This window comes from Scyliorhinus canicula, chromosome 6 (genome assembly GCF_902713615.1).
Source record: "Scyliorhinus canicula chromosome 6, sScyCan1.1, whole genome shotgun sequence".
Lineage (NCBI taxonomy): Eukaryota > Metazoa > Chordata > Chondrichthyes > Carcharhiniformes > Scyliorhinidae > Scyliorhinus > Scyliorhinus canicula.
The window spans coordinates 157,619,417-157,642,430 of record NC_052151.1 but is presented as its reverse complement, the minus strand read 5'-3'; the positions used below and the strand labels follow the sequence as shown (position 1 = coordinate 157,642,430).

The 23,014-nt window shown below is 48.2% G+C and overlaps 1 protein-coding gene across 3 annotated transcripts in view; it reads left to right on the top strand.

The window, feature by feature from the left end:
• trappc12 (trafficking protein particle complex 12) overlaps positions 1 to 23,014 on the top strand; it is a 150,472-nt gene that overhangs the window by 106,112 nt on the left and 21,346 nt on the right. For all 3 annotated transcript variants that reach the window (XM_038800321.1, XM_038800320.1, XM_038800319.1), the window contains one exon: positions 2,479 to 2,577. In XM_038800321.1, the coding sequence (XP_038656249.1) occupies positions 2,479 to 2,577 (99 nt within the window). The remainder of the gene's footprint in view (positions 1 to 2,478; positions 2,578 to 23,014) is intronic.

Here is a 23,014-nt window from a genome sequence, read left to right as displayed (position 1 = left end):
AGATAGACACGGGTAAATTCAAGCAATACAGTCAAAATTAGGAGTTTAATGGAGCTACTTTAAAGGTGGCTGGGTACAGCTTGTTTCTTTCCAACGCAGCGCATACCCGATTGCAGCGGAGCACAGAGGGAACATTGATCGCAAATAATCGATACTCTAGGACATGAACATGCGAATTACGAGGAAGAGTAGCCACTCAGCCCTTGAAACCTGCCACACCATTCAATAGGATCATGGCTGATCTGATTGTAGCCTCAACCCCACATTCCTGCCCCTATCCCGAAAACCTCTCTCACCCTTGTTAATCAAGAATCTACCGAACTCTGCCTTTAAAATATTTCACTGCTTTATTAGGAAGAGAGTTCCAGAGACTCGTGACCCTCTGAGTGACCCCTTATTTTTAAGCAGTGACCCCTGGAGAATCTCTGGGCATTATAAATTATAAGATGATTAAATTTGAGATCAGCTAATAATCAGGGTCAGTGAGGACCGGGACAGGATATATAACTACAGGAAGGTAAATTTCAATGGAATAAGAAACAAGCTCAGTTAAGTCAAAAATTGAAAGCTTTTATAATAAATTTGTAAAACAAGTATGTACCCAAGAATATTAAGGTTAAGCTGAATAAGTAGTCCCCAGAATGGCTGGATTGAGCAATTAAAATAAAAGTAAGAAATAGAATAGCAGGGAATTGGGTGGGGAGTAGAGCATTTAAGGAATTTGTAGGCTGAGGGGGATATTGGGTGCAAAGAGAACACTAGTGGGCAAAACAAAGGATCGTAGAATTTCAGCACAGAAAGAGGGGGTGTTGGGGAATGACCTATCATGCCTGTACCAGTACTAGATCTTGAATTGGAGCTGAATACTTTAACTAATTTCCCTGTCTTTTTTTCATATCCTTCTTTATCCTTTATTTCCATATACTTAGACCAGTTCCCTTTTCAAACGATGCTGCAGCGTCTGCCTCTAACTATTCACATAAATTATTCTGTGTTCTAATAACGTTTGTACATAATAACCTTTGACTTCCTGTATCATTCTTCTGGTGATCATATCCAATTTAGGTTGCAAACAATCTTGCATTGTGTTTTCTTGAGTAGCTTCTCGTCTTTAAGATTTTGACAGAAGCTACTGTTCAATGTCCCCTTGAACTTTCTTCATCCATGCCAAGATTTTTCACAATTTCCTTCATTATCTTTCATTCCTGGATTGTTCCAGTGACTCTTCACTGTACCGTTTCCATGAGTCTGATGTCCTTTTCCGTAAGTTGCTTCGACGGCTCACGGCCTATGATCCAGCATAAATTCAGCCCAACAGCACAAAATATTTTGAGTATCATCATAGGAAGAGTGATCAATAATGAGTTTAGATTTCTAATGGGTAAAAATGGCAGAGTAAGATTAAGGAAAAATAGAATTTGTTAATATATTTTTAACGTTTTTAACCGGGCAGAAGATTCACTGTTATTAGAAGCACGGAAAATGTTTTGAAAAATCTTTGGTGAGTGGGTACTTGCTGAGTGAAAGAGATTGACGAAGAGCAAAAAAAATTGCTATCTTGGCTATAGTTATGAAAGAATCAGTAAGTGTTGGAGAGGATCTGCAGAATTGGAAACAAACACTTAAAATGACCAAATACACCACTACATCCCCATTAGCAGGTTAAATAATAAACCATTACAAGGAGTAGACCTGAGGAGTACTTTGACAAAGGATTGTAAAGCAGCCAGCACAGTTTTAGAAGGTCAAACCTCCTTAACTACATTGAAATTGCTGCAAATATTGTGGTTTGAGGAACTCCTTTGAGCTACTTTCAGAAAATCTTTGACAGGGTCCCACCTGGGAGGATTAAATTCAATTAAGAACCATGGGAATCCAGGAAAAAGCAGGGAAATGTGGAATAGTCTCAATTTTGCATTTTGTTGGTGAAATCTGCTAATAGGAGAGCAACACTGATACCTATCATGTTACTGAATTTACCATACTTAAAGGAACTTCAGTGCACAAACAGTAACAGAGGTTAGTAACAGAAATGAATTGGCCAAGACAGCCACCCCAGGTGAATTTCAGAACCATTTGTTGCTACATTATTTTTCATTTCTCTTCACGTTTATCTATATAAAAAACTGGATGCTTCATTCAACGTATTCACTCCTCGCACTTTTCAAACCTATGCTGTTTTGATTTCTTCACATATGCATGTTTCTTTCTCTCTTGTTTGTACTTGCCTTTCCTTTTCTCACCTATGTTCCTGGAGGTGCACAGTCCTGCCGGGCATGATTCTGTGGTAAACCTCTGGTGCCTTGCACAAATGGCCCACTTTAATATTGTGTGGGCGCAAGCAATTCATGCCAGACTTAGAGCAAACTCAAACAGGTCCCATTTCTTGTTTCCAGAAAGACATTGTAGTCGCTAAAGGATTGATGTTTATGATGTACAACTGAGCAAGCTGTTTATTATTTTCTTCCTCTTTATCAGGATTACGTTCTTGCAATTAACATGTACCACTTAGTCATCCAATATCAACCGGAACAAGAGCCTCAGCTTCTAAGTGGCATAGGAAGACTACTTTTGCAGGTATGAACAATGGAAGAGGTCACAAGCAGGAGACCATCCAATTTTTTTATCCTTTAATTGTGATCATTTGTGCATTAATTTAATGAATATTCTAAGTCAACCTCCTGAGGCTTGTATGGGGGAGTCGAGAGCTGTACCTTCTGGAAGCATTTTATGTCATGTTCCCAAAGAGTGGACTATGATAGCAAACCCTTAAACAGTTGAGAAAAGAATCTGGCAGTAAAACAGCATTCAGGTTAAAACACAAATGGAACAGATTAGACAAGTTGAATTATAACGGTTTTGTTTGGTTTGAACTATGAAGGAAAAATCTAATTTATGCCAAAAATACAAGCAAAATGCATGACAGCTCACTGACAACGTAAGGTTACTGATGTTACAAAGGGAGGTATGAGTGAATTAATAAACTAACAGTGCACTTGCCACCACTGACTGATCAGATTCAGGCAGCAGCAAATCAATAAATTTTATACAGAAGCATTTAAATTTAACAACTGCATCTGGACCCTTTGTCAACAGACAAATTTGTTTTGATCCTGGCTTGTGGGCAGAGCAGAGAGAAGTGAAAATGAGGCAAGTAGCAGGAGAGGTGGAAATGCGCAGGCAGAAGTGATACAATTGGAGCCAGAGTTCGATGTGATGTGAGCTATTTTTGAACGCCAAATTGGAGCCAATGGACTAGGAATTTTGGGCAAGGTTAGAGAGCATTGCTCTGTAGTAGATTAGGTGGACTTCAAAATCTTCATTCAGTTCTTTGTAGGAGAGCTGAGCAGAAAAAAGGTGCAGAGCAAGAAATGAAATGAAAATCACTATTGTCACGAGTAGGCTTCAATGAAGTTACTGTGAAAAGCCCCTAGTCGCCACATTCCGGCGCCTGTTCGGGGAGGCTGGTACGGGAATCGAACCATGCTGCTGGCCTGCTTGGTGCTTTAAAAGCCAGCGATTTAGCCCAGTATGCTAAAGCAGAGAGGAAAAGTGGTGCAATTTAAACATATATTAGTATTTGAGGTAGACGTTGAAGATTGTTGAAGGAGAGAACTGAAAAGATGAAGAGAGGGGGAGCATGCCAGAGCAGGAATTAGAAAACTGAGATCTTGCTTTGATATTCGAAGACTTTATGGAGCCATTTCTATCTCCCACTAGTGTCTTTTTTTCTGTTTGAATTTGATCTTTCAGCCCACACTTATCTCCCTCTCTATATTTCCCCCTATTTCTAGCACTCACCATCTATTCCACTGAAATAAAAGCAGAAAATGCTGAAAACACTCAGCAGGTGTGGCAGCATCTGTCGAGAGAAACAGAGCTAATGTTTCAGATTAATGATCTTTCAACAGAACTATTGTAACGGTTTCTATCCCATGATGTATTATCATTTATTTCTTCTGGAAATATGAGAATGCAGCATTATATCCTCCTAACTGATAATGCTTTTCCCATCCCTTGTGTCTTTTCTAGTGATGTCCTGCCTCATTTTCTTTGCCATGTTTTCACCTTCCATTTCAGTTCTTTTTCTGCCCCCATTTCTGTGTACCTTTCTTCGCTCATTAGTGGTAAAGCGGCAACCCTTCTCTCTCTCACACACAGGTTATTTTTCTTCGTCTCCACGGACCAGCTATCCATGTCTCTTCTCAACCGATCCCATCTCTGGAGCATTGTCCACCTGCATCTCACTTTCAGGGCCTGACCATGATGATAACAGACCTGGCAGGAAGCTTTTGGTTCCTGCCAAGGAATGATACCAGGAACACTTCTCCAGTCTTTTAGTTGGTTCAGGAATAAGACCTGGTCTCTGAGGCAGACCAAATCAGGGTGTGTGTAAAGGCTGTAAAAGGTGATGGGACCTAACTAGCCAGAAATTGAGAATGCGGGAGAGAGGAGGCAAGAGATGACATGTAGCAGAAAAGTTGAAATAAATAAATTAAAAGGAAAAATTGAAAGAAATTGACCTTAAAATTTTACTCGCCACTTCCTAAATATGGTTTTCAGTACAATCCCCACAGAGATGGTAGAGAGACCAGGGATTGAATAGTGAACGATTAATAGTATAGGCCAGTTAACAAAACGTACCAAGTATCATTGCATTTCCCCTCTTTGATGATTGTCAGCTTGAGGTTTGTGCTGCAGACCTTCCATCAATTCATTTAACAATAGATTTTTAAATTGGGCAATCTGAGCAATCAGTACAATGGTTTAGAATTTCCTCAAATGGCACAGTCTGTAATTCGTCTCATAATTTTCACCTGTTTCAGATTAAACCAAACTGGGATGGACAAAATTTAATTTAATTTCCTGTTGCTTAGATGTGAAATCAGACTATTTCTTGAACCACATGGGTTTCTACAATATGCCTGATGCCATATTGGTCACATCTTCAAACTTGGTCACGTATTTAAAGAAGCATTAGATCCTTGCATATGATAATTAGGAAGTTGATACCTGTCTCCGATCCCCTCACTATAATTGTTCAAATGCTGAGTAGCACGTGTCCGACAGCATGATTTCCTGGAAATTCGATGGTGTAATACAAACCCAGTGCCACAGGTGCTTCACTACAACGGTGAAAATCGCCCAGAAATTCTTGAATAATGTTGTTACATAATTTACAAACCTCAGCTGTTCTTCAGGAAGCATATAAAAGCAATAAAGGCTACTCCCGGTTCTTACTGTCAACGTGCATTAAATCTCAAAAACAGATTTGCACTTCTTATGACCCAGGCCTGTGCCATGGGGTCGAGCTCAAATTCCTGCTGGCTTTGACCGTTGAGCTGTGGACGGGGAGACAATTTAAATCTATATTTGGAAACCCTAACCACAAAATTATCAAAAAGGTCTATAGCCAATCATTGATTTTTTTTTTCTGTTCTGAGATCGCAAATTAACTTTGATCTGTAATAATTCAATTGTTAATAGATTGATGCTGAAATCTGTTCACCCAGCAAACGTCAACACATTGAAAACCACTTTTATTCCAGGAACCAGTTTTTGTTAATACCTATAGATTTCTCCGTCATAGCCATTAAGCAACATGTCTACATTCCAAACTGCGCATGTGTCAAGAAGGCTAATTATTTGCTTTCTGAACCATAGTGTTTCACCCTTCAAGCTGATACAAGTTACGGGTACTGAGTATGGAAGTTAGATTTTCAACTGCAGCAGAAGCACCCCCAGTGAAACCCTTCCTTGGGGGAAAGTAATCTGCTTTTCATCAAATGAGGCATACTGATGATAGATGATCGGGGTACAGTGGTTAGCACTGCTGCCTCACAACGCCAGGGACTCTGGTTCAATTCCGGCCTTGGGTGACTGTGTGGAATTTGCACGTTCTTCTCCTATCTGCGTGGGTTTCCTCCCACAGTTCAAAAATGTACAGGTTAGGTGGATTGGCCATCCTAAAGAATTGTCACTTAGTAACTAGTGCAGGTTAGGTGGAGCTACAGGGACAAGGCAGCGGAGTGGGCTTTGGTAGAGTGTTCTTTCTTAGGGTTGATGCAGACAACTGCGCAGTAGGGATTCATAGAATCATAGAATTTACAGTGCAAAGGGAGGCCATTCGGCCCATCGAGTCTGCATAGGCCCTTGGAAAGAGCACTCCACTCAAGCACACACCACCTCCCTCCCCATCCCCTTAACCCAGTAGCCCTAATTAATCTTTTTGGACACTAAGGGCAATTTAGCATGGCCAATCTTTGGGTGTGGGAGGAAACCGGAGCACCCAGAGAAAACTCACGCAGACACAGGGAGAATGTGCCAACTCCACACAGACAGCAACCCAAGCCGGGAATCAAACCTGGGACCCTGGAGCTGTGAAGCAACTGTGCTAACCACTATGCTACCAAGTTGCCCAAGTATTCCATGTCATAGCAAGGACATTTACAGAATTCTGCTGCTTCTGCAATGATCATACTGGCCTGAAGGAATACTTGCACTAGTTCATAATGGCCCAGATCTTGTGGTTGTAATGAAGGCAAAATCATCTGTTTTCACCAACACACAGTGAAACTGACAACAGAGTCTGCACATGCACATTTAATCATAGAAGTCTTCAAACTGCTGTAATTCTGCTCCTTCACAGGATATACCCTTGAATTCTTACGGATGGGAATCAATTAGAAATTATTGATTTGACTTGAGCATCCATTTTTTTAAAAATATTTTTATTCTCCTTTTTCACATTTTCTCCCAAATTTACACCCAGCAACAATAAACAATAATCAGCAACAAATATGTCAATCCCCACATCAATAACAACGATCCCATCCTCCCACCAAACCCCAAACATTAGCCCATATGTTCACACAAATGACAAAAAGGAATCAGGAATCACCCATAGTCACCCTTAATACACACAGCCCCCAGCCCCCCCCCCCCCCCCCCCCAACTAATGTTCGATGTTATCCAGTTCTTGAAAGTGCATAATGAATAATGCCCATGACTTGTATAACCCCTCCTTCCTTCCCCTCAGTTCAAACTTAACCTTCTCAAGAGTCAAGAATTCCAACAGGTCCCCCCGCCATGCCAGGGCACAGGGTGGAGAGGCTGCTCTCCATCCCATCAGGATCTGCCTTCGGGCGATCAATGAGGCAACGGCTACGATATCTGCCTCCACACCTGTTTCCAACCCTGGCTGGTCCGACACCCTGAATATGCCCTCCCAGGGACCTGGTCCAGTTTCACATGCACCACCTTGGAAATTACCCTAAAAACCTCCTTCCAGTAATCCTCTAGCTTTGGACAGGACCAAAACATATGAAGGTGATTAGCCCCCCCCCCCCCCCCCCCCCCGCAACGCTCAGACACATCTTCTACTCCTTCGAAGAATCAGCCCATCCTGGCCCTCGTGAGGTGTGCTCTATATACCACCTTCAGCTGTATCAGCCCCAACCTCGCACATGAGGTGGAGGCATTTACTCTCCAGAGCACCTCACACCAGACCCCCTCCTCTATAACCTCTACCAACTCTTCCTACCACTTTTCTTTGATTCCTTCCAGTGGTGCCTTATCCTCTTCCAAAATAGCTCCATACACCAGACACTACCCCCTTCTCCAGTCCCCTTGTCGTCGGCACCTGCTCCAGCAATGTGGAGGCTGGTTCCCCCGGGAAGCTCTGTATCTCCTTTCTGGCAAAATCTCGAACCTGCATGTATCTAAACATTTCTCCCTGCTCCAGCCCATACTTCACTGCCAGCTCCTTCAATCCTGCAAACCGACCTCTAAGAAACAAATCTTTTAGTGTCTTAATCCCCTTCTCTTCCCATTTCTGAAAATTTCCATCCCACCTCCCTGGCTCAAATCTGTGGTTCCCCCGAATCGGCTTTTCCCCTGCCCCCAACCCGAAGTGTTGGCGAAACTGCGTCCAGACTTTCAATGAAGCTATTGTTACCGGACTCCCTGAGTATTTCCCCGGAGCTGTCAGGAGCGGTGCTGCTGCTAGTGCTTTCAGTCCCGACCCCCTGCACAAACTCTCCTCCATTCTGAACACTGGGAATCAACCCTCTGACCCAGCTCCACACCTTCTCCACATTCATCACCCAGTAGTAGTACATCAGGAGCGTCCACTTTTTTATACTATTATTCTTGCTGTGACAACCCTTAAAAAGTTGCATCTTGTTGATTGAAGTATAGCTGGACTTTTAACAGTGCACTAAGTTATAATTGCTGTCCAATACCCTTTTGACCCTGCAAACCTAATTGTATATTAGTGGAACTTGTCTTGGACAAGTCCCCTGGGCCTGACGGAATATATCCAAGGATTTTATGGGAAGCAAGAGATGAAATTGCAGAGCAGTTGGCAATGATCTCACTGTCAACCGGGGTGGTACTAGGGAATTGGAGAGTGGCGAATGTCGTGCCCCTGTTCAAAAAAGGGAGTAGGAATAACCCTGGGAATTACAGGCCAGTTAGTCTTACTTCGGTGGTAGGCAAAGTAATGGAAAGGGTACTGAGGGATAGGATTTCTGAGCATCTGGAAAGACACTGCTTGATTAGGGATAGTCAGCGCAGATTTGTGAGGGGTAGGTCTTGCCTCACAAGTCTTATTGAATTCTTTGAGGAGGTGACCAAGCACGTGGATGAAGGTAAAGCAGTGGATGTAGTGTACATGGATTTTAGTAAGGCATTTGATAAGGTTTCCCATGGTAGGCTTATGCAGAAAGTAAGGAGGCATGGGATAGTGGGAAATTTGGCCAGTTGGCTAAACTGGCTAACCGATAGAAGTCAGAGAGTGGTGGTGGATGGCAAATATTCAGCCTGGAGCCCATTTACCAGTGGCATACTGCAGGGATCAGTTCTGGGTCCTCTGCTGTTTGTGATTTTCATTAATGACTTGGATGAGGGAGTTGAAGGGTGGGTCAGTAATTTTTCAGACGATACGAAGATTGGTGGAGTTGTGGGTAGTGAGGAGGGCTGTTGTCGGCTCTTAAGAGACATAGATAGGATGCAGAGCTGGGCTGAGACGTGACAGATGGTGTTTAACCCTGAAAAGTGTGAGGTTGTCCATTTTGGAAGGACAAATATGAATGCGGAATACAGGGTTAACGGTAGGGTTCTTGGCAATATGGAGGAGCAGAGAGATTTTGGGGTCTATGTTCATAGATCTTTGAAAGTTGCCACTCAAGTGGATAGAGCTGTGAAGAAGGCCTATGGTGTGCTGGCGTTCATTAGCAGAGGGATTGAATTTAAGAGCTGTGAGGTGATGATGCAGCTGTACAAAATCTTGGTAAGGCCACATTCGGAGTACTGTGTGCAGTTCTGGTCGCCTCATTTTCGGAAGGATGTGGAAGCTTTGGAAAAGGTGTAAAGGAGATTTACCAGGATGTTGCCTGGAATGGAGAGTAGGTCATACGAGGAAAGGTTGAGGGTGCTAGGCCTTTTCTCATTAGAACAGAGAAGGATGAGGGGAGACTTGATAGAGGTTTATAAGATGATCAGGGGAATAGATAGAGTAGACAGTGGGTCTCCTGGAGCATAGCCACGTCCGCCTTCAGCCCCTTCAGATGAGAAAATACCCTAGTTCTCTTAACCGGCCCATTCAGCCCCCTCACGTTCCAGGTAATCAGCCGGATCAGAGGGCAACCTGCCCCTCTCCCCCGCCGGCTAGCCATAGCTTATCGACTGCTCGCCCCAGGCCAGCTCGCCCCGCCTGACCCGATAACACCTCTCCTCTACCCCCCGGCCCACACCAGCTCCTTCCTGGCCATTCCAGCAGCAACCCGGTATCCCCCCCCCCCACCCCCCCCCAGGCTAGGACCCCTCCTAGCCGCGACGCACCCTCCATGGTACTTCCGTGAGTCAGCTGACTTCTGCTGACCCGGCAGCTCCCGCCAAAACCCATCTCCTCCCGGCATGGGGTCATCCCCCTCTTGCCACACCTCCTTGGCACCGCTTCAGCGGGGGAAAGAAAACCAGTGAAGGCCACGCCCCCACCTCCAGCTCCACCCCCCCCGCCCCGCAGCGCGGACATCCAGAGGAAAGCCCGCGCTTTCACACTGCCACACCCCACCCTTCTGATGCAGCTCCTCAAAATCCAGTTTCACCCCAACCGCCAGCCCCGTACAGAACAGAACATATAAAGCACATACCCCCAACGTTCCCCACATACCCCACACCCATACCCAACAGACAAACCCACCCGGAAATAGAGCAAAAAGAAAACCAGCATAAAAATAACACCTGTCAAAATTGAAGAACAGCAACAGCGAAAACAGCAACGGCCATAGTGTGTCTCCAGACCCTAGTTCGAGTCCAGCTCCGCCTGTACAAAGGCCCACACCTCCTCCGGGGACTCGAAGTAGTGGTGACGGTCCTTATATGTCACCCACAGACGCGCAGGCTACAGCATTCCAAATCTGACCTGCTTGGCATGCAGCACCGCCTTCGTCCGGTTGAACCCGGCCCGCCGCTTTGCCACCTCCGCACCCCAGTCCTGGTAGATTCGCACCACCGAATACTCCCACTTGCTGCTCCTCTCTTTCTTAGCCCAGCGCAGCACACACTCCCGGTCACTAAATCGATGGAACCGCATCAGCACCGCCCGCGGGGGTTCATTTGCCTTAGGCCTCCTGGCCAGCACTCTGTGAGCTCCCTCAAGCTCCAGGGGCAAATGGAAGGACCCCGCTCCCATCAACGAGCTCAGCATCGTGGTCACGTACGACGGGAGATCCAACCCCTCCAGCCCCTCCGCCAGGCCCAGGATCCTCAAATTCTTTCGCCTCGTGTGAACGTCCAGCTCCTCCAAGCGGTCTTTCCACTTTTTGTGAAGTGCCTCGTGCAACTCCACTTTCCCCACGAGGACCACGGCCTCTTCCTCCCGCTCAGCGGCCTGCTGCTGCAACTCCCGAATCGACACCTCCTGTGCCGCCTGGGTCCCAAGCAGCTTGTTTGTAGTTGCATTCAGGGAGTCCAGCAACTCAGCCTTCAGCTCCGCAAAACAGCGCAGAAGAGAGGCCTGCTGCTCCTGCGCCCACTTCCACCAGTCCTCGGGTGTTCCGCCGGCCGCCATTTTGTCTTTCTTCCCCTGCTTTTCTTGGGGAGCTGCTGCAGCTTTTTCCTTTACCCCACTCCGGGTGAGCACCATAAATTATGGGGAATGCTCCTCTAGACACCTTCCCCCACTGGGATTCGTCGGGACAGCGTCGACTGCTGCTAGAATTCAGCTTTCATAAAGGCTCTCAAGTCAGCTTGAGACCTATAAACTGGCCCTTCCCCCGCCTGCCTGCTTGTAGAGGCTTTTGTTTGCTGCTGCTTCCGCCCAATCTTGCACTGTTTCTGAGGGCTTGATAACCAAGAAATATACTATTCCTGGGGGAAAGTACTCCTCGAACATTCACCTACGGCTTTTCATCGAAATTCCAACCCGTGCCACCCAAAAAAGAGCTCTTTTCTGTAACCTTGGGCAGGAGCTGCCTCTGTGTGCTCACTCACTCCATGCTGCACACCGGAAGTGAAACCCCCTCAGTTCTTTCACCATTGCCTGCATCTTACCCGTTCTTGAACACGACCGGTCTAGGCCGGGTCAAGGCTGTTAAAATCCCCTCCCATAATTAGCCTGTGCGAGTCCAGGTCAGGTACCTTCCCCAACAGTCTCTTGATAAACTCCACATCATCCTAATTCGGGGCATATATATTGACCATGACTACCCTCATCCGCTCAAGCTTGCCACTCACCATGACAAATCTGCCTCCCCCTTCCGAGATTGTGCTGCCCGCCTCAAATTGCACCCGTTTGTTGACCAAAATTGCGAACCCCCCCCCCCCCCCCCCTGGTTTTAGTGTCCAGCCCTGAATGAAAGACTTGGATAATCCAGCCCTTCCTTAATCTGACCTGGTCAGCCACTTTCTGATGGGGCTCCTGAAGCATTATTACGTCCGCCTTCAGCGCCTTCAGATGTGCGAACACACGTGCCCTCTTTACCGGCCCGTTTAACCCTGTAACGTTCCAGGTGATCGGCCTAACGTTCCAGGTGATCAGCCTGGTTGAAGGGCACTGTGTCGTCGTCCCCCGCCCCCCCACCAGCCAATCAGCCATCTCCTTTCTTGGGGCCGCCCTCAGCCCCCGTGTCGGGCTTCCCCCGGCCCGCCTTCCCCCGGCCCGTCTTCTGGCAACCCCCACCTCCGACCTCCTCCATGATCCCGCACCTAAGTCCCTCCCTCCCTCAGCAGAACAACTACCCCCGCTCTCCCCCCCCCCCCCCCAGCAACAACACCCTGTAACCTAACCCCTGCCATAAACTAACTAAATACGCACCCACCACCTGGCTTCCGTAGACCAGCTCACCCAGCTAGCCTTGTGACTCTTGACTCCGGTGCCAGCAAGTCTCCCACCTATTGTTCCCTCTGACCCAACCACCCCACCCATCAACACCATTTCCCCAAACCAGCCATCCTCAAGCAATTGCTCTGGAAAGAAACAAATAAAGCAAGAAACAAAGAAAACCCCAACGCTAGTGCAAATCGAATAAAACAGAATAAGTAATAGGCACTTCCGACCACCCCGATCCGAATACAAAAAGCCCCCAGCACCACATATCTTAACTACCCTCTCTTTCCAACAAAAACTTAAATACAGGTGAGAAATAGAAAAACCAGGAAAAACAAAAAAACATAGCACCAGTAAAATGTGTAAACATCACTCAGTGTCTTTTTAACACAAGTCCAAAAAGTCCTCAGTTCGGCACCAGTCCTTTCGTGGAGAATTCCATCGCATCCTCGGGCTCCTCAAATTAATGGTGCCATCCCTCGTATGTGGCCCACAGGCGCGCCGAGTACAGCAGCCCAAACTTCACCTGCTCCTTAAACAGAATCTCTTTGACTTGCCTGTAGCCTGCCTTTCTTCTGGCCACCTCCATGCTCAGGTCCTGGTAGATGCGCAAGACACTGGTATTCCAATGGCAGCACCGCGTGCGCTTGGCCCACTGTAGCACCCGCTCCTTGTCCAGGAACCTGTGAAACCGGACCGCCATCGCTCGGGGGGAGGGCGCCAGCGCCCTGCTTGCCCTGTCCACCTCCACCGGGCGAGTGAAGACATCATCTCCCAGCAATTTCTGGAACATGCCCGCCACATAAGCAGCGGCATCTTCTCCCTCAGCCCCCTCCGGGAGTCCAACGATTCTCAAATTCTGCCGACGGGACCTATTTTCCAGGTCCTCCACCTTTTCAGGGAGCCTTTTTTGTTGATCCTTCAGCCTCTCCATCTCCGCCTCCACCACCGTTTGGTGATCCTCCTGCTCCTCCAGCGCCTTTTCCATCCTCTGGATCGTCCGATCCTGGGCATCCAGCCTATGCTCCAGGCGCTCGATAGATTTCTGAATCGGGTCTAAACTGTCCCGTTTCAACGCTGTAAAGCCCTCTTGGATGACCTTCAGCAGATGCTCCGATGTTGGCTGGGCTGTCAATGTGACATCGGCCACATTGTCCTCAGCAGCAGCTTCTACACTGCTCTTGTTTGCCCACTTCTTCAACTGTTTGCGATTCTTTCTGCTTCTTAATTCCATAAACCTATATCTGGAGTCAGTGCCTGAGTGCCTATGCCTTCAGATCCAGCGCTCAAAAGTACAAAAAAATCAGGGAAAAAAGTCCAAAAGTCCGACCGGATCGAGCGCCACCAAATGTGCGACTTACTCCTCCATAGCCGCCACCGGAAGTATTGCAGTGTTAATGTAAGCCTACTTGTGATAATAATGATTATTTTAAAAAAAGAAGATAATCTAAAAGTAATTGGTGGGCTGAGTACTTTTTAAGTGTAATCACAACATTTGGAAGGTGTGTGGCGGGAATGAGGAGTGGGCACCAATTCTGGATCCTAATATTAGTATCAACGCTTTCCTGAATGTGACCAGCTGTCTCTACCGTGTCTTAATTTATATGGTTTTTAAAATTATTTTGGAGATTGTGTGTATCTCTGACAAGGCCAATTCATTGTCCATCCCAGATTGTCCTTGAGAAGGCCATCACCGTGGGTGGCGCAGTGGTTCGCACTGCTGCCTCACAGCAGCAGGGACCTGGGTTCAATTCCAGCTTCGGGTGACTGTGCGGAGTTTGCACTTTCTCCCCGTGTCTGCGTGGGTTTCCTCCAGGTGCTCCGGTTTCCTCCCACAGTCTAAAGAGGTGAGGTGGATTGGCTATGTTAAATTGCCCCTTAGTGTGGGGTTACGAGAATAGGGTGGAGACGTCGGCTTAAGTAGGGTGCTCTTTCCAAGAGCCGGCGCAAACCCGATGGGCCGAATGGCCTCATTCTGCACTGTAAATTCTATGAAGATGATGGTGAACTGCTTTCTTCACCTGCTACAATCCCTCCAGTTTGACTTTTCTTCAGCAGTTTGATGCAACTAATTGGCTTGGTCTCGATTTGCATATAGGCCAGACCAGGCAAGGACAAAAGATTTTCTTTACTGAAGGACAGTTGGGTTTCTAAAACAATCGATGATAGTTTCATGGTCACCATGACTGAGACTAACTCTTCAATTCCAGAATTATTGACTAATCAAATTTAAATGTCACCAGCTGCCATGGTGGGATTTGAACCTGTGTCCACATAGGATTACCCTAGGCTACTGGATTACTACTCCTTTGGCATTACCACTATGCCACCGTCTTCTCTTATTTGTATATCACAAAGCTCTACTTCCTACTGTTTTTAAATCAGAAAAAATGTCACTATCCATTCCGCCTAATTCATGAAATACTGTTAATTAATCCTCATTAATCACATCTGCATTGTGTTGCTTCTTGACTTTTGGTTGAGCCTTCTTCAAACTGCATGTGTTTTTGAAAAATGATTAAAATAGGCACACTTAATCTGATGGAACCTAGTTAGAGTCATACTATTATTCCTGAGAAAAGGCCGCTCAACCAATTATACTTGCCCCCTTCGTGGATTGCCATGCCATTCAACTTTGAAATGGCCTCCACTGTCTTGATCATCTATCACATTATATAATTCTCTTTGCGCATGAAGCTTACTCCTGTATAAAAATGTATAAAACGGACTTTTGATTTTCCTACTCTATTTGTAATGTTCTGAAGTTAACTGACCTTTTATAAAGCAATATTAAATTGAATTGTGTACGTCAGATCGATGGCAAGTCAACAGAGTACAATGGAGTAGTAGTTATATTCAGGGATTCAAAGTTCAGGGGCTTGGATTAATAATTCAATTCCACATTGGAAATTTGAGTGTTTGAATTCAGTTTTAAATCATCTGGAAAATAAAAGAAAGCTGGTATCAGTAAAAATTACTAAAAAGATGTTTTGTTTTTTTTAAATAATTTTTATTCAAGTTTTTTAATACCAATAACAAATTTTAACAAATTTTCTCCCCGCAATTTAAAACAAACAAGGCGTGTTCCCACACCAAAACAAGAAAAGAACTCTTTTCCCCCCCCCCCCCCAATATATAATAACAAATAGCAATACAAGAAAGAAGAAAATAACATAACAAACCCACCGCCGCAAAAACAAACCCCCAAACCCAACCCCCCCCTAGTTGCTGCCGAGACCGACCGCTCTCTACCCCTTCGCCAGGAAATCGAGAAAGGGCTGCCACCGCCGAAAGAACCCCTGTACCGACCCCCTCAGGGCAAATTTAATCCTCTCCAACTTGATAAACCCAGCCATGTCGTTGACCCAGGTCTCCGAACTCGGGGGCCGCGTATCCCTCCACTGTAACAGAATCCTGCGCCGGCCTACTAGAGACGCAAAGGCCAGAATGCCGGCCTCTCTCGCCTCCTGGACTCCCGGCTCCGAAGCTACCCCAAAGATCGCGAAGCCCTAGCCCAGCCTGACCCTAGACCCAACCACTTCCGACAGAATCCCCGCCACCCCCTTCCAAAACCCCTCCAGAGCCGGACATGCCCAAAACATATGGGTGTGGTTTGCCAGGCCACCCGAACACCTCCCACACCTGTCTTCCCCTCCGAAAAACCGGCTCATCCTTGCCCCTGTCATGTGAGCCCTGTGCAGCACCTTCAGCTGAATTAGGCTGAGCCGTGCACAAGAGGAGGAAGAATTCACCCTCTCCAGGGCGTCCGACCACGTCCCATCCTCAATCTCTTCCCCTAGCTCTTCCTCCCATTTCGCTTTGAGCTCATCTACTGAGGCCTCCTCATCCTCCTGCATCAGTTGGTAGATAGTCGAGATCTTCCCTTCCCCGACCCACGTCCCCGAAAGTACCCTGTCCTGCACCCCCCTTGGCGGCAGCCGCGGAAACTCCTCCACCTGCCTCTTAACAAAGTCCCTGACCTGCATCTACCTAAAAGCATTTCCAGGGGGGAGGTTCCACTTACCCACCAGCTCCTCCAGAGTCGCGAACTTCCCATCCAAGAAGAGGTCCCCAAACTGTCTGATGCCTGCCCTGTGCCAACTCCCAAATCCCCCACCCGTTCTCCCTGGCGCAAAACGGTGATTGCCCCATATCAGGGCCCAAACTGAGGCCTTCACTTCCCCCCCTATGCCGCCTCCACTGTCCCCAGATTTTGAGGGACGCAACCACCACGGACTCATGGAGTACTTTGCCGGGGGGAGTGGATGTGGGGCTGTCACCAAAGCCTCCAGACTCGTACCCGTACAGTACGCTACCTCCAGTCTCTTCCATGCGTCACCCTCCCCTTCCGTCACCCACCTGCGAATCATCGGCACGTTCGCCGCCCAATAATATCCACACAGGTTGGGCAGCGCCAGGCCCCCTACCTCCCTTCTTCGCTCCAAAAATACCCTCCTTACTCTCGGGGCCTTCCGCTCCCACACAAACCCCAGAATCGACTTATTCACCCTTCTGAAAAAAGCCTTTAGGATCAATATGGGGAGGCACTGGAAAAGAAACAAAAACCTCGGGAGCACCGTCATTTTAACCGACTGGACCCTGCCCGCCAACGAGAGCGGCAGCGCATCCCACCTCCTGAACTCCTCCTCCATCTGCCCCACCAGCCGCAAAAAGTTAAGCCAATGCATAGACCCCCAGGTCCTAGCCACGTGGACCCCAAGATACCTAAAGCTCTCCTCAGCCCCCCTCAACAGGAGTTCCCCTATCTCCCTCTCCTGACCCCCCCCCCCCCCACCCCCCCCCCCGCACAATCCCCCTCCAACTCTTCGAGTCCCTCAGCGCCATGGCCAGGGGCTCAATTGCTAACACGAAGAGCAGGGGAGACAAGGGGCACCCCTCCCTCGTCCCTCTGGAAAGCCAACATCCTCTGACCTCCTCCCATTCGTCACCACACTCGCCACCGGGGAGCTGTACAGCAACCTCACCCAGCTAATGAACCCCTCACCAAACCCAAACCTCCGCAACACCTCCCACAGGTAACTCCACTCCACCCTATCAAAAGCTTTCTCCGCATCTATGGACGCCACTATTTCTGACTCCCCAGCCACCGGCACCATCATCATAACATTCAGGAGCCTCCGCACGTTGGCATTCAATTGTCTCCCTTTTACAAACCCCGTTTGGTCCTCATGGATCACTGTCGGGACCACATCCTCCACCTTCCTGGACAGCACCTTTGCCAACAACTTGACATGTACGTTAAGGAGCGAGATCGGCCTATAAGACCCACACTGAAGGGGGTCCTTGTCCCGCTTCAGGAGCAAAGAGATAATTGCCCTGGACATCATCGGGGGCAGAGCCCCCCCCAGCCTCATTCAGGGTCCTCACAAGCAGAGGACCCAGCAAATCTGAAAATTTCTTGTAAAATTCCACCGGGAACCTGTCAGGCCCCGGCGCTTTCCCTGTCTGCATGCTTCCCAACGCCTCCACCAGCTCCTCCAACTCAATTGGGGCCTCCAAACCCTCCACCCGCTCGTCCCCTACTCTTGGGAACTCCAGCTTATCCAAAAAGAGGTCCATCCCGCCTGCTTCCCCGGGGGTACCGCCCGGTACAGCCCCTCATAAAAGGATCTGAACACCCCATTGATGTCCTTTCCACCCCGCACTAAGTTCCCACCTGCATCCGTGGCTCCCCCAATTTCTCTAGCTGCCTCCCGCTTCCGGAGCTGGTGAGCCAACATCCGACTTGCCTTCTCCCCGTACTCATACACCGCCCCCTGTGCCCTCCTCCACTGTGCCTCCGCCTTACGGGTGGTTAAAATGTCAAACTCCGCCTGGAGACTGTGCCGCTCCCTCAGAAGCCCCTCCTCCGGGGTGTCTGCATATCTCCTATCCACCCTGACCATCTCCTCTACCAGCCTCTCCCTCTCGACCCTCTCCCCCCTCTCCCTGTGCGCCCGAATAGATATCAGCTCTCCTCTAACTACTGCCTTTAGCGCTTCCCAAACCATCCCAACCTGCACCTCCCCGTTGTCATTGGTTTCCAGATACCCCTCTATACCCCTACGGATCCGACCACACACTTCCTCCTCTGCCAAAAGCCCCACATCCAACCTCCACAGCGGGCGCTGATCCTTCCCCCTCCCCCAGTTCCAGGTCCACCAAATGTGGAGCATGATCAGAAATGGCTATCGACGAATACTCCACCCCCACCACTCTTGGGATCAGCGCTCTGCTGAGCACGAAAAAGTCAATCCGGGAGTACGCCTTATGAACATGGGAGAAAAAGGAGAACTCCCTACCCCCCGGCTTCAAAAACCTCCAAGGGTCCACCCCTCCCATCTGATCCATGAACCCCCTCAGCACCGAGGCCGCTGCCGGCCTCCTGCCCTTCCTAGACTTCTAGCGGTCCAGAGCCGGATCCAGCACTGTGTTAAAGTCCCCACCCAGAATCAATCCCACTGTCTCCAGGTCCGGGATCAGGCCCAGCATACACCGCATGAAGCCCGCATCATCCCAGTTGGGGGCATAAACATTAACCAAGACCACCCACTCCCCCTGAAGTCTCCCACTCACCATCACATACCGACCTGCACTATCCGCCACCACTTTGGACGCGACGAATGACAGGCTCTTACCCACCAAAATTGCCACCCCACGGTTCTTCGCATCAAACCCCGAGTGAAACACCTGTCCCACCCAACTTTTTCTTAGCCTCACCTGATCCGTAACCCTGAGGTGCGTCTCCTGGAGCATAGCCACATCCGCTCCCAGCCCCCTCAAGTGAGCCAAGACCCGGGATCGCTTCACCGGACCATTCAGCCACCTCACGTTCCATGTGACCAACCGAACCCGAGGGGCCGTCCCCTTCCCTCTACGCCTATCAGCCATAGCCCTTCCTCAACCCACCACGTGCCCAGGGAACCCCCCAAGCCCGCTCCCCACGGTGGCAAACCCCCCTCCCAACACCCCCATTCACCATCCATTCCCTCACAGTCCTGCAGCAACAACCCAGCACCCCCTCCCCCCCCCCCCCCCCCCCCCCCCCAGCTAGGGCCCCCCCTAGCTGCGTTACCCCCAACATTATCCTTCCATGAGTCAGATGACTTCTGCTGACCCCGGCTACTCCTGCCATAACCACGACCCCCCCCCCCCCCCGCCGGATGCAACACAGCCTCCAATCCCTCCCTACCAGCGCCGGCCCCGCCCCCAATTCCTCTGGCGCGGGAAGAAAGCCCGTGCTTCCAAACCGAGCCCCGCCCCTCGACCCAACACGCGGGAAAAAGTCGGACACATGTCATCGGGACCCCAAACTACTCCCCAACCCACGAGTGGAAAGAACAAAAAAAGCACCACAATAAATAACCAACAGCCCCAAAGAAACCCCGAAAGAACCCAAATAAACATAACTAAAATAGCGAAAACAAACGGGAAACAACCATCAGCAAAATACTAAAACAGATCCTCCAGAAGAGAATATTTAACAGTAGCCAATATAGGCGAAAGGATACCTAAGAGGGCAAAGCCTCCAAACAAAGTACATTTCCCCCCAGTCCTCAGTCCGAATCCAAGTTCTCAGCCTGGACAAAAGCCCAGGCCTCCTCCGGAGAGTCAAAATAGAGCTGGCGGTCCTTGTACGTGACCCAGAGGCGAGCTGGCTGTAGAAGGCCAAACTTCACCCCCTTCCTGTGGAGCACTCCCTTCGCACGATTGAAGCCAACTCTTCTCCTCGCCACCTCCGCGCTCCAGTCCTGAAAAATCCAAACGTCCGTGTTCTCCCACCTGCTGCTCCTCTCCTTCGCCCACCTCAACACGCACTCCCGGTCAACCAAGCGGTGGAAACGGACCTGCACCACCCTGGGCGGTTCTTTCGGCCTGGGCTTCCGCTGCAGCACTCGATGGGCGCCATCCAGCTCCAGGGGACCCCGCAACGACCCCACACCCATCAGCGAGTTCAACATTAGGACCACATAGGCCGCCAAATCCGAACCTTCCAGCCCCTCCGAGAGGCCCAAAATCCGTAGATTCCTCCGGCGGGAGCGGTTCTCCATCCTCGCCTGCCATTTCTTGTGCAGTGCCTCGTGCGACTCCACTTTCACTGCCAGGCCCAAAAGCTCATCCTCATTCTCCGAAGCCTTGTGCCGCAGCTCCCGAATCTCCACGGCCTGAGCCGTCTGAGTTGCCACCAGCTTGTCCAGAGAGGCCTTAAACGGCTCCAAAATCTCAGCTTTGAGCTCCTTGAAGGAGCGCTGAAGCTGCTGCTCCCGCGCCCACTGCTGCCACGCTGCTGCTGCTTCCCCGCCTGCCGCCATCTTGCTTTTTCTGCCTCTTGCCTTTCTCTGTGGTAATGCCGACTTCTGGACCGCTGCACTGCGAGTCCAGTCCATCCACCGGCCGCTGGGCACACTGGCTGTGCTTCCCCCCCCCCCCCCCCCCCCGGGGGAAAGTCGAAACAGTGCCGTTGCGGGCTCTTAAATTCCAAAAAAAGCGGGAGCTGCCGAACGTGCGGCTTAGCTACGCATTGCCGCCACCGGAAGTCTCGACTATAAAGATGTTGAGATTGTCTTAACCCAACTGGCCCACTAATGCCCATGAGGGAAGGAATTCTGCCATCTTTATCCGGCCTGACCTGCAAATGGCTCCAGCCCTATCCCAGCACAGCTGACTCTTAACTGTCCATTGAAGCCACTTAGTTATATCAAATTGAGAGTGTTTTAGGGAGCTGGCCCATCATCATTTCTGAGTAAACAGGGACGTGCAATAAAGGGAAGCCTTGTAACTGACATCCTCATTTTGAAGTTGAATTTAAAGAAAAATTGTTTTGTGGGCACTCCAGTGTAAGCTTATAGATGGCACCATATCCAAATCAAGTGCCATTGATCTCTACTTCTGTAGCTGCTGTATCGTTTGCAGTTTCCAACACAGGTTTGGGCTTGTATTAAAAATGATAGATCGTGACTGTATCCCACAAATTAGCCAGCCAGCAATCAAATAGACATCTTATAGGACCCAGATTACAGCATCAGCTGCATTATAAATATTATGAACACAAGCAAACTGCTATTCTGTCCCATGGCAGATATTCCTACAGTGCTTCGCTGCTGGCGTAGATGACCATTACACATGTTTGGTGCCCTGGCTGTATTCCAGCGAGGTCACTGCAGATCTTGTTGTGCTCCAAGTGCAGTTGCTCTTTTGTTCAGTGCTGCATTAGGATTTACATTTGTAGATATTACTTTTGTAATCCTTTTGTATAAATGTAAATTTCTAGTTTTCCTTCCAGCATTATCGGAAATTATTTTACATCTGGGATCAATTGATAGCTTTATTTTTAAACCCAGGTTAGTCTAGTTCTTTCCAGGATTAATTTTTTTCTGAGATTTTCTTTTAAATTGTGTTCTCTGGTTGTGAACCTTCATGAATCATTTTGTAATTAAGCACCTGTTGCTCTAAATGAAATCAGCCAAGTGTGCCCTTGCCATCTTTGGTCCATTTAAAATGTCTGCAGTACGTGTATGTTAATTTAAAGTAGATCCGTAACGTTAGAGCAAAAGGAATTCAGAACTAAGTTTTCACTATAGAAAAATGGATACCTGGTTTTAATCAACGTCTTCAGGAAAAGATATGCGCACGTACCTGTCCTGCTGTTTTCAGTAGGCAGGTTGGAAAGTGACCGTTGTGCTTAGAAGCATTTCCCTCAGTAACATACTTCATGTTTGTAGCACACTATGCAGCTGTGAATTTGTGAGTTATTGATCTCCATGCAGCAAGCTGTAACTAAATAATTTAATATTATTGCTCCTATATGAAGCCTGGCTGCAGATTTATGAGATCAAAACAAAATTTTAAAACCCCCAAAACGTTGCTACGGTGCATCGGTGAAGCAAACACTGGTAAAACTACAATTATGCCAGTGATTTTTGTGGTGCAGTGAGTTGGAACCCTGGCGATTTGCCTCTGAGATCTGGCTTTGAATTTCATTCTGAATGATGAAAATGATCTTCCTGACAGCTGTAAAGTTTCTGAGCAGAAATGTTTTGGGAAGTTTAAGTCCAGTTCCACAGCACCAAACCGCCTATAATTCTGCACTAAACAAGCAGTTGTACTCGGAGCAGTCATAAGAATGGCTGGTATGGGAAATGAAGAGATCATGCTCGCAAGCACTCCTATGATGTTGAGCCGAGCTACCTTTTGAAACATATTCCATTGATTTCCCCCCTCTCTCCCCAGCTCCTTCCTTGCATTATTTCTTGATTATCAATTTGTTGCAAAAAAAAAAAAATCTGTTTTCGGTTCCTTTGGAGCATATAGTCTACAGGGATGAGAAGAAATGTTTTTCATTATCCTTTTACACTAATATCCACTGATTGATTAATACATGGGGTTTGGAGCTTTTGCCCTCAAGATCACTTTCTGAAGGGTATTTTTTATTTGTAATGCTTTGTTGTTAAAACTGCCAGAACAATGAACTTCAAAATGAAGTTTCAATAATGTCTGCAATTAGTCCCCATAATGCGTATTAGAAAGAAGTTGGCCCAGAATTTCCTGCCGTTTTCACACCGCTCCACAGATGGCCCCACTAAAGCTGTGGAAAATAATCATTACTCGGCTCCACTGTTGTAGTGCGGCCCCATTAACGGGTGTGCCTTTGCAGTCCGTGTGACTGGCTCGGGGCCCATCATG